Source organism: Alosa alosa, chromosome 13, assembly GCF_017589495.1.
Source record: "Alosa alosa isolate M-15738 ecotype Scorff River chromosome 13, AALO_Geno_1.1, whole genome shotgun sequence".
Classification (NCBI taxonomy): domain Eukaryota; kingdom Metazoa; phylum Chordata; class Actinopteri; order Clupeiformes; family Clupeidae; genus Alosa; species Alosa alosa.
This window is the reverse complement of record NC_063201.1, coordinates 28,632,867-28,645,995: the sequence shown is the minus strand read 5'-3', so window position 1 is coordinate 28,645,995 and position 13,129 is coordinate 28,632,867. Positions and strand designations below refer to the sequence as shown.

At 41.2% G+C, this 13,129-nt stretch overlaps 1 protein-coding gene across 4 annotated transcripts; it reads right to left on the bottom strand.

Moving 5' to 3' along the window:
* Positions 1–248: 248 nt before the first annotated feature.
* dpy19l1l (dpy-19-like 1, like (H. sapiens)) lies at positions 249–12,393 on the bottom strand. 4 transcript variants are annotated; one of them, XM_048261471.1, is made up of 24 exons: positions 12,298–12,393; positions 11,709–12,113; positions 11,208–11,232; positions 10,978–11,065; positions 9,096–9,233; positions 8,859–8,979; positions 8,569–8,662; positions 8,369–8,426; positions 8,182–8,273; positions 7,505–7,604; positions 7,177–7,254; positions 6,629–6,715; positions 6,462–6,521; positions 5,380–5,460; positions 5,169–5,270; positions 4,945–5,016; positions 4,759–4,841; positions 4,282–4,306; positions 3,826–3,945; positions 3,509–3,683; positions 3,292–3,391; positions 2,844–2,969; positions 2,693–2,746; positions 249–1,580 (listed from the first exon to the last, which is right to left on the bottom strand). In XM_048261471.1, exons 2-24 carry the CDS (start codon positions 11,959–11,961, stop codon positions 1,415–1,417), a joined length of 2,298 nt encoding a protein of 765 aa, XP_048117428.1. In that variant the 5' UTR covers positions 11,962–12,113; positions 12,298–12,393; the 3' UTR covers positions 249–1,414. The 4 variants fall into 4 exon arrangements, with proteins under 4 accessions (XP_048117428.1, XP_048117427.1, XP_048117426.1 ...); XM_048261470.1 differs by having other exon boundaries at positions 12,224–12,360; XM_048261469.1 differs by having other exon boundaries at positions 11,709–12,360.
* Positions 12,394–13,129: the final 736 nt, after the last annotated feature.

Genomic DNA, 13,129 nt, shown 5'->3' with positions numbered 1-13,129 from the left:
CTGAGAGCATTTACTGTAGCATTGCATATATACACACTATACGGTGATGCTAAGGTATGGGTCCAGTCACAGCAGCATTCTGCATTGTAAAATTACTTATAGTATTTATCACCATTGGGCAGAGAGCTCAAACTGATTTTAAAAAACTAAATTTAGTTAAGAAATGAATGGGGGAAAACTGAAATAAGGGAACACAGCTTGGCCCTCAATAATACAAATTTTTAAAAAAGTTGGCAAGACTCGCAACATCAGAAAAGCAATCATTTTATTCAATGAAATCTACAAGGACTCGTATAAAATACGAAGGTCAACACATTTTGTAACAGAATTATTTATAAAAACCATTAAATTTGGCTCTGTGGCTCTCCACAACAGTCCCAACCTCACAGTGCTAAACATTACATCGAACCATATTGGCATCCATAAGGTGCAAAAACAAATGATTACTGAAAAGCCCTGTATGCCAGGCAACACCAAACCCCCATCTATGCATCTCTGCTATGACCCTGTAATGACGCCACTGCTAGTGGCATTCCTCACTAGTCCCTTTGTCTGAAATAAAGTGAAAAAGTAAACACACACACACACACAAATAGGCCGTTTGTATTGGATGGTGCTTTTGCTTGTTCAGGGTTCACTGAGGGGAGTTCCTCTTGGATTTAGACAATGTTTGAGATAACTGACATGGAAGACAAACATGCACTGGCCACTTCTTATGTCTGTAACTGAACATGAGCAGTGAAGATCAAAGCAGAGCTCAACACTGACTGTAAAATAACATTTTGAGGAGAAAAGTCACAGGCTGAAGAACACGACATGAAATCACAAAAATCATATTTCAAAAATATAATTTAAAAAAAATGTATAAAAGGAAATAATTCTCAGCATGGAACCAAAATACTGAATTGGAAAACAATATATTCTTTAATAGTCTAACAGACACAAAATGCAATGACAATAATCCTGTGGTGTAAGTTGTGTAAATTTAATGAGATGAGAAATGCTTGCAGATGTTAACACTCAAATAAGTATTACTTTATAATGGAGATGCCTCCATATCTGTAACAATACTCTGGGTGACACAGAAACAGTCCATTTGATGGGTGCTTCTATTGAAATACTATTAGGTTACAAGTAAACTACACTGAGCATAAATGAAAAAGAGCAGCAACATGAATAATAAAATAAATCTCTGAGAAAAATCAAATAAAAGCATCCTCACATTTTAAATATGCCATCTGGTTTTCAGGCAGCATCATAATACATATAACCACCAGCAAAGTATTTAAAACATGCCCCATCACAGAGCAGTTCCTGGTGAAAACTCACAGATCTAAAAAATATTCATATATACACATGCTGTACCAAAGCACTAAAAGCTCCTTTACGATCGGGCCTGCCCCATTGATATCTACTATCTTTGGCTGCTTTTGGGAACTCGTAACACTTTGTAAATGCTGTTTTGAAAGACGGTGGTGAAGTGTGGACGAGTGTCTCGGCCCATGATGGAGCAGAGCGGCACCTTGCCAGCGTTTTGGGGGTCCTCCAAGTCCCAGATCTCAGGCATGCTGCAGCCAGGCCTAAACGGCAACACATCACCACCACAAAGGGGTTCAGAGAGACACCACATCCTGCTGCCTATGTATGAGCTTACAACAATAGTTTGACATTTCTTCATTACACAGATGCTTGTATCCAAAATGCATAAAACTGGCCCCCATATGCAGTTTTGGCAATTTCTTTGCGGTTTTCTCTCTTTTTGCTTGCAGGTTTCTCTGCAGAGCTCCCCCTACAGCTTCAGAGTATAAGCTTATATTTTACAACACTCCTCAATCGGTCAGTCTGCAGTTTCCTCTTTCCCTGTTCCTCCGACAACGGTTTACTTGCTTTCTGCTTCTTTTCGCTGGCTCTGCCATGACGAATGACTGAGAAACTCTATCGCTACTTTGTTCTAGCCGGTGCCTGGCATGTATGTGTGCAGTGCAGTAAAGCAATTTGTTACACCGCGAGACTTTGTCTTTCAGTCAAAGTTGCAAGGCTGGTTTTTCAGCTCACAGACACTAGGGGGAAGCGAGACGGCCACCATTCACCCCAGAAAGTCATATAACCATTCTCGTTGGTTGACTCTGAAGCTGTTAAGTTAAGCTAAAAAAAAAACCTGCATAGTTCCCTTTCAAGTTAATCAGTTTCAGGTATTTTTGGCGACTTTAGAGCACCCCCTAGAGTCGCGATATATTTATGTTTTACTTTGCCTTTGTAAATGCAGTCGATTTAGTAAGGGAGTTCATTGGTCATATGTAGTCTATAGTAAGTAGCCTAAACAATAAGTTTGCAAAGTTAACGTTGACAAGGGTGGCAACTAACATTATTTATTATCATCAAGGACTGTGCTAACTCGTCCCTTCCGGTTTGCTTGCATTGAGGTGATCAGTTTGTCAGTTTGCGTGGAACCAAACTAATGTGTGGAGTCATCTAAGGTGTTCTTAGCACCCAGCTCAGCCCACGCAACAGACACAGACCACTACTGCCTACTAACTCTTACAAACACATCAGATAAGAGAGATCTGGCCCATCCACTTCACTCATTTACAATGGTCTGTTTCTCTCAATGAACAGAAACTGGGCTCCTAGACTACATTTTAAGTTTAAGTTTACCATAATATCAGAAGCTTATCTACACACATTCATATACCTGGGATATTGGCCTAAGGCTTTGGTGCCACGATATCTTGTTCGGGGAGGCTCTCTGTGTATGAGTGCAAAACAATAAGCCAGTGAGAAGCTCAAGAGAATTGCAGGACAGCAAGCAGTGGGGAGGGGTGGACAGAGAGAGGGACACTCACCGCGAGCGCCGGGTGCACCAGGAGTCCTCCAGCACAAAATAGTCCACCTGCAGCTTCATCAGGTTGGCCTTCACCTCCTCGGCCGGCTTACGGCTGTACATGGAGTACACCTGCTTGGTTCGTGCCCTGGGGGTAAGAACTAAGTAATGCAGTACAAAAATAAACCACCCTGAACTGTGCCTGATATTAAAACTAGATGGACACAATGGATATAATGCAACAAATGATTTGTGCTCAAGCTTTCTTCCTTAAAAGGGAGTTCGGTCCTTCTGTAAGGAGTTTCGACCTGAGACTCACTGAAGTGCCTTGTCATAGAAATAAATGTATAAAATAAATGTCACTGAATAAAAGTGAACCTATTGAAGCAAGCCTGGAGACTGATCTAAAAGGCTGTCCTAAACAATGGCAAGCGGAGTCCTTTGGCCTATGCCTGCACTAGAGCACTCACCTCAGCCCTGCGTCTTCATAGTGGGGATGATTCACAATGGGCCGGCCGGTCGACAGCTTAACACTGGCCATGGTGGGCATAGCACCAGCAAACACATCATCTACACACACCCAAGAGAAACAAACAACAGCATGTGTTTACACACGGAAAGCTAAAGGTAAATCATGTTCTACTCAGATCAGATGCAGGTCAGATGCAGGAATGGAAATCAACCCACTTGGTCCGGTATTGGAAGAGACCCAGTCCAGCAGCTCTTCTTGAGGGAGATTGCTGAACTCTCCCATGATGCCCCACTGGCCCTGCAGGTTGGCAGCCCCTTGCACTGCCATGATGGAGATGATGGCAAAGGCCACCATCTGAAGTTTAAACCTCTCCCCTACCCAGCCAAACAGCTGAGGCAAACCAAACACGGAAAACACACACAGGTTAGCCAGCCTGACACACACTCGCTCCAAGAACAGATCGAATTTTTGGGGGGGAAGGAATGAAAAAGTGAGTGAACGAGTGGTGGTGGTGGAGAGCGGACGGACTGACCTGTCTGGAGCAGATGAGAGAGGCCATGATGCACATGTGAGGCGTCAGGAAGAGCTTCAGGCGCATGATGAGCGTAGCCAGCACCGCAAAGGCCACCAGCTGCAGCGCATGGTACACCAGCTAACAGAGAGAGAGAGAGAGAGAGAGAGAGGGGAAGAGAGTTGTGAGAAACCTTCAACTACTGCCCCTGGTGGTCGCAGAAGGCATTGCAGGTGGACTGTGATCGTGGGTTCAAAAAATGTAGTCTCGCTGTGAGAAATCACAATTTTTTTTTTCCATTCAGCAGCTGCCTTGAGTTGCTTTCTTAGAATGGTGGTCCCTGAGCCACAATCAATTGAAGGACCCTGAACTACTGTTATCTGAGCTAACATCAACACAGGAAATGAAAAGGAGACGTAAAGAGAGGCCAACAACTCAAACGTGAAATGAGTCAGACCTTCCGGTTGCTTCACTTACCTCTCCTCTTGCAGACACTTGAGGTCTGGTGAGAGAAAAAACAAATGGTGAGACAATTCTTATTCACAAGCAGGGAGCTCTTTCTTGTAAGAATTATAAATACAGGGTTCCTACTCTAAGTCAGAGGTAAAATTCCATCACTTTTCCCTGACTTTCCCTGACAAAAAAACAACAACAAAATGTCCATGACTTACCAGTACTATGTAATGAATGGTACAATATAGCGATTAATAATTCCAGAGCAGCCGCGTAGCGTTCAAAGTTGGTCTACTCAAGCAACAGTAAAGCTAATACACAAATTCTGTGTGGAAATATTTGTATTTTGACAGGTAAAGTGCTTCAAAAATCCCTGATATTCCATGACTTTGCCCCAAAAATGATCAAATTCCATGACTATCCATGTCTGGAATAGACTTTCCAACATTCCATGATATTCCAGAAATTCCATGACCCGTGTAAATACTAATAGATTCTTACTCGTCAGAGTCATCTTCAGCCAGCTCCTCCTTGACCGATACTCCCTCATATTCTCTCAGCATCTTTAAGGCATCCTGGACAGTCTGTATACCAAGTTGTAGAAAGACATCAACCAAACCTTCAAACCAAAGCTATTCTTCCATCAAATCATATATACTCTTGCAAGTATAAACTTCGAGGTCTCACCCTTCCAGCTATGATAGCCACAATCAGCATATTAAGTGGGAGGAGGAGTGTCTTGATGTATCGAAGAGGAGTCTGAAACATGCAAGAGAAAAGAAGACTAGGTATGCTGGTGTTTACACAAGAGTAAAGATAGATAATCCAAAGGCACATGCTTTAATAAATGCAACTAAATATAAAAAGTATGCACCATTGTCTGAAAAGCACAAAGTCATTTCACCACCCACCTCAATTTCCATGAAGTCAAACTCGGCTGCACATGTGTACATCATGGTGTCAAAGTCCTTGTAGTTAGTAAACTTGGACTTGATCAAGCTACTGATGTGAGCCTTGGAGATATTACAAAAGACCAAGTAATCAGCAGCAATTACCCTCAGAGTTGCAGAGATGAAATGGAAAATTAATAAATATTTCATTCCAGTTCACTGATGCACTTACATCATCTGAGGCACCAAAAATGGCTGACAGCAGAGACTTCAGAATGACTGTTGAAACAACCCAGGCAAGACCTTGCATGATCTGTAATGAGCACAGACATCAGTTGGACCGTTAAGTCACATGCATTAGACTCTTAAAACCAATGTATAGCCAAATGACAAATGCCACTGGACAAAAAAAAAAAAGTACTGTCGACAGATGTTGCTGTTTTCATAGTCCTACAATAGCAAAACATAGAATAGATTGTATGATAACTTGTGTGACAATAAACCGTAGTTAAATATTTGTTTACAATTTCAAACATTTACATTTTCTGATCTCACCGTGAAACGAAATGAAACCTAACATCCTCCAGGATGTAGAGTTTTAAGTTGCTATCCAATCAGTCAGACTACATAACGCCTATGCCTTTTCGAATTTTGTGTTGAGCTCTGCTGAGCTCTGTTGATCCCTGGCAGACAAAAATATTTATTTTGTTGAATGACACTTGTCGTCTGGACTATAAAGGCCTACACACACGGCCGGCGACACGACGGCAACTTGTGGCAGGCGACCGGCAACATTGAATAGAATGTATTGAAGTGAATGGGGAGACACACACAGCAAGTGGAGTGACGGGGCAACCGTCACCGTTGCATCACTCTAATCTGCCCCTTTCTATTTTTCGGGGGTGATTTTGATACGTCATAATAGAAAACAGCTGTCTGGTCAGTGTATCTCCACTGAATCGATGGGTGATCGCGTCGCCAGTACTGTCTGTAGTGAAGCGATTAACAGAATTCATCGCATTCACATCGCCGGCCGTATGTGGTGGGCTTAATTTGGCAAAACAGTGTGTTTAGTTCTTTTTTGATCTGTGTTTTGTTGTGGTTGCTAGGCAACTGCTGAATCAGCAGCCCTAACTGTGATTTGCACAGTGGGAAATGACATCAGGCTCATGGAGGAGTTCAGAGAGCTGCAAAATCGTGAGGCGCGGGTGCATGAGCAGTGCTCAAAACGCTCACTGCCTCTCGCAAAAGTGCCTGCTGTGCTGTCTGATCAAGCATTCATCACTTGGGCCATCATGCCTGAGCTATCCTTACCCACGAGACGAGTTTGGTTTGGAAGAGCTCTGCAAACTTCTCCCTCATCGCTACTATGACCTGTTAGGAGACAAGACAGTAAGCAACACAGACAGTGAGCAACCTGAACAGTGCTAGCCAGCATTGTGACCACTTTTTTAATGGAGAGCTGAATCAGACCGACTTACACAGATGGAGACCAGCGAGGAGGCATAGAAGGAGGTCAACAGCATGGCGTTCCCAAACATCAGAACAAAGCACACCCCCAGGGAGATCTGAGAAACAAACATGCATCATCTCAAAGGACCCGTGGCCTTATTCATGACTCACACCACAAACAGACTATGCAATCTATAAAATATGCCCATGGTGTTATAATACTGAGCTTTCAGAAGACTGGATAGTCAATTTTTAGCCAAAGCTACACAAAAGCATCAAGCCATTGGCTCGCTCACTACTTAACAGCTTAGGAGAATAGGCATGGCTTAGAGCAATTGGATTTCACACCAGTAAGGCTGTGCGTCTTCAGAGATTAGCGGCGCTGTGACACATTCAGAAAGCAGCACCCTCCATCACAGCCTGCATATTGGCAGAAGGCACCCTTCACAACCCTGCTCACAATATTCACACTGGCCCTTCACAAACACACCACTTACTCACTGACAGGTCTGATGGTGCCAAGTGACACATCCACCCGAGCATCATGATGTGGGTGCACATAGACAAATCAAATTACCATGTGTGTGACCAACAGGGACTGCATCTTTGAAGGAGTCAGATATCCAAGAATGTATGACGCAAATAAGGAAGCCACCTAGGCAAAAAGCAAATGAATTTGAGCATAAAAATAAGAGAGACTATTTTGCATGTCTACATTACAAGCAATTAACAAAAGCAGTGTGATTGTTTGCAAAGGATTCCCACAAGTTTGAAACCACCAACAGATAAGTAAAGTTGCAAAGGATGTAGTAATGTAATGGGTCAGTAAAGCAATATTCTTTACATGTCTGGATTTTGACCCCTTTGATCTGAGCACTACAAACGCTCACCCCTCAGTTCCTCACCTGAGTCAGTAACACAAACTGGGCAAACTGCCAGGGCAGCATGAAGAGCACATTGGAGATGCCCAGAGCCACCATAACTAATGTGCTTGGTTTTCGTGCTCTATATGCAAGACAAGAGAAGAGACCACTGTGAATTACAGCAGAGATGTATCCTCACTTTCATTAAAGGTGCAGACAGACGACGTGCAGTCTTGATTGCGCATGACGTTGTGCTTGTTTATGTTTATATTTAAATTTCTTAGCAGACACTTTTGTCCAAAACAACGTATATTGTATTTTAACCAAGGACCAAACAAAACACACAAGAGAGGTAGCTCACCCCTCCCTTCAGTATTCTCAGAGAAACTCCACACAGGTCTTTTGTGTTTGAGCCTGGGCTGCCTACAGAGACCTTTTTTTTTAAAATGTACTCAAAGGATGGGCAGCTAGCAAATCGTGAGGAGATGTTTGCTGAATATAACAAAACAAACAATCGCTGACTGCACCTTTAAGCATGACATCTTTATGACTCAAATCCACTGTTTTTGTAGTAGTTTAAACATTACATGTAGTTCATAACAATATAGTACATACATAGACAAAGGTATTCAGCAAACATTGAATTACACACACACACGCACCATTTGTTTGGCAATGTGTATGCACCACCAAATAGTTTTAGCTTGTATCCCTGTTACCTGAGGATGTGAGTGAGCAGCAGCATTTGAAGGACAAGGAAAGGGTAAGAGAAGCTCTCCCTCAGTGGAGGAGTCCACATGACACGGGTGCTCTGAAATTCACCACAAAAAATCAGACACCACAACACACACAGGCAGGAAGCAATACAACATACACTTTAGACCTTAACTAGTGTTACCTCCTTACCTCTCCATGGTTAAAGAAGAAGCATAACACTGTCACAACACCACCTATTCGGCTACCGCTGCAATGTAAGGACATGGGAGAGACATAAAGGAAGGAGGGCCAAGGAAAAGAGGGCTGTGTAAGCAGAAAGCTACATCTAAATTAGGAAAATGACCTGATACACAGGCTGGCTTGATATCAAAATGAAAGGTTAAATCTACCTCAGATATGTCCCATAGATGAAGAAAAGACTCATCATTGCACCGTTTACAAGGAAGACAAAAGTGACATAAAAGGAAGCAGGATCCCCCATTCCTGAAAAATACAAACAAATCTTAACTACAACTAATCTTCAAAAGTCAAGATAAGAAATGCCTTTTAGGTTCACTGTTCCTCTATCTGTTTCTATTTGGAAATCTGTGACTATAACTGACAGACTAAAAACAGATGGAAGATACATATAGCTACACATGTTCTGACTACTGAAGTGAATAGAAGCATTAAGTTGTACCTTCACAACTTTCCACTGCGTCAAGTCCTTCTCCTCTGTTGATGGACCAACACATCTTTGTTGGAATGCCAAAAAAATCCATGATCCCTGTATATGTTCTGTACCAGAAAGCTAAGAGCACCTATCATGGAAAAAGATATAAAGATGTTGACAGTGTAATAACATGCATATTCCTTACACTGCCCCAAGAATATGCATGATTATATAACACATAAAAAAAATATCCACACATCTCACCTCTGGGTACAAATTGAATCTTTTGAGGGTGTTTATAATCAACGGATATTCAGTAAGGCGGTCATTCATAATCATGTACAGGCCATTCAGGAAGGTGGGTGCCTCAATAATAGTCTTATAGTACGAATAGTACAGGCCCTGGATTCAAAAAAAAAATGTACAAAGCTACATTACGAATTATTGTCACACATGCATTCAAGAGGTGGAATAAAAAAGCAGGTTATGCATATTCAGTATATGGTGCATATTAGTCAAGTCATAGTCAAGTCATATTTATTTATATAGCACACTTAAACGCAATGTTATTGACCCAAGGTGCTCAGAAATTAAATAAACAGTAATAAACACAAAAATAATGACATAAATGACAAAAAACAAAAATTAATAAATGAAAATACAAAATAATAATAATAATAATAATAATAATAATAATAATAATAAACAGATTATGATTGTAGATAAAAATAAACATATGGTTACTGAAACTACTACTACTATAGGCCTAGAGAAAGATGTACAGTAAAGTTAGATGCCAGTTAATATAATGCAGAAAATAAATAGAAATAAGATTAAATAAAAAAATTTCAAAAAAAAATTCAAAAAAAACAAACAAGGGGAGAAATTAATGGACATTATAGGCCAAAGAAAATAGATGGGTCTTTAAAAACTACTGATGGTGGGACAGGACTTAATTTCTACAGGTAACCAATGGAGTTGGGCCAGCACAGGACTTATGTGCATATGTTTCTTTGTTCCAGTAAGAAGCCTAGCTGCTGCATTTTGGACTAATTGAAGTCTAGCAAGGGTAGATTGGTTCAGACCTAAATACAGAGAGTTACAATAGTCCAGCCTAGATGTAACAAAAGCATGAATTACAGTTTCTAAGTTAGTATATGAGAGCCAGTAGCCTAGAAATCTAGACGCACCCTAGCGGCGGCAAATTAATTTGCTCAGCCTGTACGTCTAGTAGCAAACCATAGGAATTTCTATTGGCTGACGCCGTGGACGTCATCCAATCACAGCGCTCTATTTTGTTAGAGAGTCGTAAGGCGGGCTTAACAGGATGACGACAGTCCTACGACGGTGAAAAACAAGGAAGGTGGCTATGGCACCACAGCCAGGGCTTTAATTTAGCTATTTGTCTTAGTTGAAAAAAGCTTCCCTTAACCACACTACTGACTTGCTTATTGAAATTCAAAGAGGAATCTAGGAAAACACCTAGATTTCTGACCTCACTGTGGCAATTTACAGCCAGTGGCCCAAGTGCATTTCTTATCTTAGGGACAGAGCTGAGTGGACCAAAAATAATTGTCTCTGTTTTCTTTTCATTTAATTGTAAGAAATTTGCAGCCATCCAACTCTTTATGTCATTAAGGCAGTTAAACAGGCTTTCCAAGGTGCAGGAACTTTCGGCTGTTAATGCCAGATAAAATTGAGTCATCAGCATAGCAGTGATATTGAATGTTATGTTTGTTAAAAATGGAGGCAAGAGGCAGCATATATATGGAGAATAGCAGAGGGACTAAAATGGAACCCTGAGGGACACCACACTTGATAGGAGCAATGGACGAAGAGCAATTACCTAATCTTACAGAGATTGTTCTATCATTTAGATATGATGTGAACCATTTCAACACCACCCCTTGCAGACCAACTTCAACCTCCAGACGTTTTAACAGGATGCTATGGTCAATGGTATCAAAAGCAGCACTAAGGTGAATAAGTGCTAAGAGGGCACAAGAACCATTATCTACTGAGCAAAGAATATAATTTTGCACCTTAAGTAGAACAGATTCGGTGCTATGAAGTTTTCTAAAACCTGACTGAAATTTATCTAGGATGTTGAAAGCATTCAAATAAGAAGCGACCTGAGAGATATTACCATTTCGGTCCTAAATGCCATTTCCTTCTCCAGAGCAGACAGATGTGAAAAGTGTCTATCATTCTCAAAAAGATGTGTCAGATGATACCTAAAAGATATGAGATTAATACAATACATTCTAATGTCCGTTAGCTACTTAACACATGAGGTAATGTTTACTTTTACATAATCAACAAAATCACTGTTTCGATTGCTAGAGGTTAGCAAGTTGACTTTAGAGAGATACTTACCAGTGAATGAATCCGGCGACAATAGCTAAAAAAAACCACAAACAATGCTATTAATTGGGTGACGTTGGGGTGTGCATCTTGCTGCAAGATTTGCAATTTGTAACGTAACAGTGTCAGGAAATGTTAAATGCTCAATGATCAACTTAAATCAGGAATATCCAGCTAACGTTAACGTCAGAGTAAACTTTAGATTGTTACGATAATGTTATTATTAACTTACTTTAACCCCAACATGAGTTATCAGTTAACTATGGAGTTGACTTAATGTTAATACTGATAACGTTACATTTAGCTAACGTTAACTCTTACATGCCGCCTCTCAACGACAAAGTTAACGTTAGTCCATTCTGATTCTGGCTGTAACGTTACATGCCATGTCATCCAACAAAGCTAACGCAACATTCTATGCTAACTAGTGCTTCCTTTGCGTTTTGAATGAAGTGTTTGCTAGCAGCTATCTAGCTAGCTAACGTTAGTTAGCTGATAGCTAAAATCATTTACCAAGGACCAGGGTGATTCCAATTTTCATGAAAGCTGATGGACCCAGGCCCGTTTTGTTTCTGATGAAAGGGAATCCTGGAAACATTCCGCCTTTGTACTGAAGCAAATTAAAGCCAGCACTGCCTTTCCCATCCTTTCCTGAGCGTCTACTTTTTCCAGTGGCATGTGAAGGCGACACAAACGGACTCCGATCTTTGCCATTGCTTTGTGGCGTTTGATCCTTTGCATTCTGTCTTCTTGTTTTTGCTACCATGCTGGCATCAGTGATTCGCTAAGATTCTGCAAGCAAAATTCTGTCTGTATTTTGACAAATGTGGTAGGTTATATCTACACTGTTGTAAAGTGGTGTTATGATCCTCCCATAAGTTAACGTTACAGCAACAGCCTCCTGATCATCGCCACCAACTGGAGGAATAAAAAAAATGCGTTAGTGCCAGTCACCATAGCAACCCTGATAACGCTAACCTCCTAACTTAAAAGAAGTGAGGATAACTAGGCTATAGTGTGTATACTACGTTGTAGGTCCACTGAATATTCGACCACACTGTTTTTTTCTTTCTTTCTTGTTAGGCTACTGCCGTTTTCTTACTGAGTCGATGAAAGCCACCGCCTCACTTGCACACTACTACAATATAAACAAACGGAGGTAATTTCATCTTGATTAGAGACAACCAAAGATTCTAGACCGCTGTAAGATCTTTGAAGACAAGGATAGAATGTAGTATCAATGGAATGGATTTCGGATGGAATGTCAGATCCTTCCATGGGCGTAGATTTAGGGTGGGACGCTAAGGACTAGTCCTAATCAAAATTTTAAGATGACAAAATTGTCCCCACCAATATTTTAGCGAACTTATTTGTAGTGCTGATCATTCCGACAGCCAGCACGACAATACAAGAAACGTCAGGGTTATCTGACACGCAGGCTACACGCATGGAGAATGCCAATGCAGGCTACTTTGCAGTGGCAGTCAAGCGAGCAGGTGTGTCAACGACAACGGTAAGTTACCAGGGCTGCCTGCCAATACATACCCCATAAAAGGCCAAAGTAAAACATTTTGATATTGAATTTGACCGACAGAGCTTTCAATTCGGCAGCCGTGGCCTAGGCTATACTGGTTAGCGCTTCGGACTTGTAACCGGAGGGTTGCCGATTCGAACCCCGACCCTTCATTGCTACCCAAGCGCTGCTGTTGTTGCAGGCAGCTCACTGCGCCGGGATTAGTGTGTGCTTCACCTCACTGTGTGCTGAGTGTTTCACTAATTCACGGATTGGGATAAATGCAGAGATTAAAATATACTTATACTTACAATTAACCACATTATAATCAATAGGCCAAAATCATAATTGTGTATCTGTGCCGAATTTCGTAATTCAAGTCCAGTGTAGAACTGAATAAGAAAATCATAAGGCTGTATAT

Coding starts and splice junctions, on each gene's coding strand:
- dpy19l1l (XM_048261471.1), bottom strand. CDS start 11,961: ATGGTAGCAAAAACAAGAAGACAGAATGCAAAGGATCAAACGCCACAA. Junction 9,234..10,977: donor TGGCATTTAGGACCGAAATG/GTAATATCTCTC, acceptor TTTTGAATCCAG/GGCCTGTACTATTCGTACTA. Junction 6,716..7,176: donor CCCTGTTGGTCACACACATG/GTAATTTGATTT, acceptor TTTGTTTCTCAG/ATCTCCCTGGGGGTGTGCTT.